General features: G+C 39.1%; 1 protein-coding gene across 1 annotated transcript in view; it reads right to left on the bottom strand.

Annotated features, from left to right (window-relative positions):
• nup133 (nucleoporin 133) overlaps positions 1 to 2770 on the bottom strand; it is a 13624-nt gene that overhangs the window by 9230 nt on the left and 1624 nt on the right. The window contains exons 3-7 of the mRNA XM_016560224.1: positions 1886 to 1989; positions 1704 to 1808; positions 1497 to 1628; positions 1241 to 1411; positions 1011 to 1166 (exon numbers count right to left, since the gene is read on the bottom strand). Of these exons, the coding sequence (XP_016415710.1) occupies positions 1011 to 1166; positions 1241 to 1411; positions 1497 to 1628; positions 1704 to 1808; positions 1886 to 1989 (668 nt within the window). The remainder of the gene's footprint in view (positions 1 to 1010; positions 1167 to 1240; positions 1412 to 1496; positions 1629 to 1703; positions 1809 to 1885; positions 1990 to 2770) is intronic.

Raw genomic sequence — 2770 nt, 5'->3', positions numbered from 1 at the left:
TCCACAAAAATATGAAGCAGCACAACTGTTTTCAACATTGATAAAAATCAGAAATGTTTCTTGTGCAGCAAATCAGCATTTTAGAATGATTTCTGAAGATCATGTGACACTGAAGACTGGAGTAATGATGCTGAAAATTCAGCTTTGATCACAGGAATAAATTAAATTTTAATATATATTGAAATAGAAACCAGTTATGTTAAATTATAAAAATATTTCATAATGTTATTGTTTTTACTGTATTTATGATCAAATAAATGCAGCCTTGGTGAGAAGAGATTAAATTTAAAATCTTACTGAACTTTTGAGCGCTAAATAAATTAATAAAAGCTTTTAAAAAATACACAAGCTGTATTACTTATTTCACAAGCAAATGTGGCATTTGGGGTGCAGCGGCAAAAATATTTCTAACAGTCAGAAAACAGGTAGAAAATGGCCATTAAAGAAAAAAAAAAGACTGATTTGGCACAAAACTTTACTAATATTATACACTACCAGTCAAACGTTTGGAATAATTAATACTTTTAAATGTTTTTGAAAGTCTCTTCTGCCTAACAAGGCTGCATTTATTCAATAAAAACAGTAATATTGTGAAATATTATAATTTCAAATAACTGTTTTCTATGACAAAAGATTTCTATTTCAAATAAATGCTGTTATCTTGAACTTTCTATTCATCAAAGAATCCACAAAAATATGAAGCAGCACAACTGTTTTCAACACTGATAAGCATCAGAAATGTTTCTTGAGCAGCAAATCAGCATATTAGAATGATTTCTGAAGCATCATGTGACACAGAAGACTGGAGTAATGATGCTGAAAATACAGCTTTGATCACAGCAATAAATTACATACATTCATATTTTTGTGGAAAGAATCTGACCCCTTTAAGCAGTCTGCTCTGGTTCTATGCAAGGACCTCAATTTCTAGATCAGATGAAGTTCAGAAAAGCACATTCCTACATAATTCTAGACGCTTAAAAAAAAAAAAAGAAAAAAAAGTGACTGACCCAGATGGCGTCAGTGATGCTGTCTGTGATGATCTGATTGGTGCTCCAGCTCAACACCTGCGTCTCACTGTTCTCATCCACCTCCCATTTACTGAGGCCACACGAGCTGAGAGAGTACAGACAGCCGGTCTCCTTCACCCACAACACACTGAACACCTGAGGAGCCAAACATCCTGTCACTGTTTGAACACATGATCTGCTTCCACCTCTAAAGAACAAACAGTGCTGACCGTGAGGTCGGCCGGTTGGCCGCGGATGCCGAACAGACTGGAAACCCTGCGTCCGATGCCAGACAGCATCCCTTGACCCTGCTGCACGGGCCGCTGGTGCAGTTTACCGGAGGAATCCGGAGTGAGCCGGAGCAGGTGCCCACGGTATGATGACACGATGAAACTCCCGCCCTGAAACAGCAAGAGAAAATAGTTAATGGAAGAAGAGTTATGGAAATAAAAGCTTCTGCACTCCTCATTTAGTCTGACTGCGCACCTTAACAGCTGCGACGTAGTTGCACACGTGTCCGGCGAGATCCAGAGATGTCTCAGTGTAAGTCCCGTCATGAGCCAGACTGGGCCAAAACCGGGCCGAACCGTCTGGAGACACGGCCAATGCACTGACAGACTGTGAAAAACACATTTGCAATCATGTTTGCATCATGAAATCTTTTGTGGAGTTAATGTTCAGAGATGATCTCACCGGTATGGGTGCAGAATCAAGTGGCCTGGAGGAAGTGATGGAGATGAGATCAGCGCTGTATGCAAACTCACTGGAGGGCAGCTGGAGGTCTTTACACACCGACAGCTGCAATGACAGCAAGAGCACAACGTTTGTACAGCCTTGGCAGCAAATTCAGCACTCAGTAATTGTCTCTTTCTGACCTTTGCCACAGACATCTGAGACACTTTCCAGATGATCAGCCGTTCTCCACAAACCATCCACGCCCAACCGGACGCCTCCACCTTCACAGAGATCTGATCATCCACTGCAATAGACACAACATCATACACTGAGAAGCCTTCAAACCGGTAAATCCAAATACTGGAAGAGACTAACTACTAGTCTTACTTACAAATGTGTCATTTAAAATGTCTACAAATCAGCCCCAGAGATTGCTGGTGGCAAAGCACTGAAACTTCTAAACAAGTTACAACATAACAGAGCTTTGCTTACTGAAACCAAAGGACTTTTGATTGGATCACTTGTTGTAAACGAATGATTCACAAGGTTTCGAAGCTTCATGAAGCAGTGTTTTGAATGCTCCCATCACTAGTTTGAATGCATTAATGATGCCTACAGCTGTCACCTAGGTAGGCAGCTCACTAGGTTTTGAGACACAGCCTCTATGTAAAGTTCAGGGATGCAAACTCATCATGGGTGAAACACTTACAGTATTTCAAAACCTTCAGTTTGTTTTTTTTACTCTACAGTTGTGCAGTAAAATTCACTTTAAAGATTCACTTTTCATTCATGATGACATGGAAAATGTGCCAAAAAACCTGGTGGAAAACAAAGACTTTTCAAATTAAAATAAAATGAAATTACCATTAAAACCAGTAGATGGCAGCAGAGGATCACTCATTAGCTCAGTTGCCTTTTTTTTTACATCTTGCTTTTAGATTTATTATAAAATGACTAACAAATTTTAGTACTTTTATTGTACTGAAGTATGAAGTATAGCAAGTACAATACAATTAAATAATAATGCATATGATGCGATTTCAAGTTTTCCTTTCTCTTTGGAGTGTTACAAGCTGTTCGTGAAT

The sequence above is a fragment of the Sinocyclocheilus rhinocerous genome, unplaced genomic scaffold, assembly GCF_001515625.1.
Source record: "Sinocyclocheilus rhinocerous isolate Xijiao unplaced genomic scaffold, SAMN03320098_v1.1 scaffold107, whole genome shotgun sequence".
NCBI classification, from domain to species: domain Eukaryota; kingdom Metazoa; phylum Chordata; class Actinopteri; order Cypriniformes; family Cyprinidae; genus Sinocyclocheilus; species Sinocyclocheilus rhinocerous.
The sequence above is the reverse complement of the archived record's forward strand: the minus strand, read 5'-3'. Positions and strand labels throughout refer to the sequence as shown.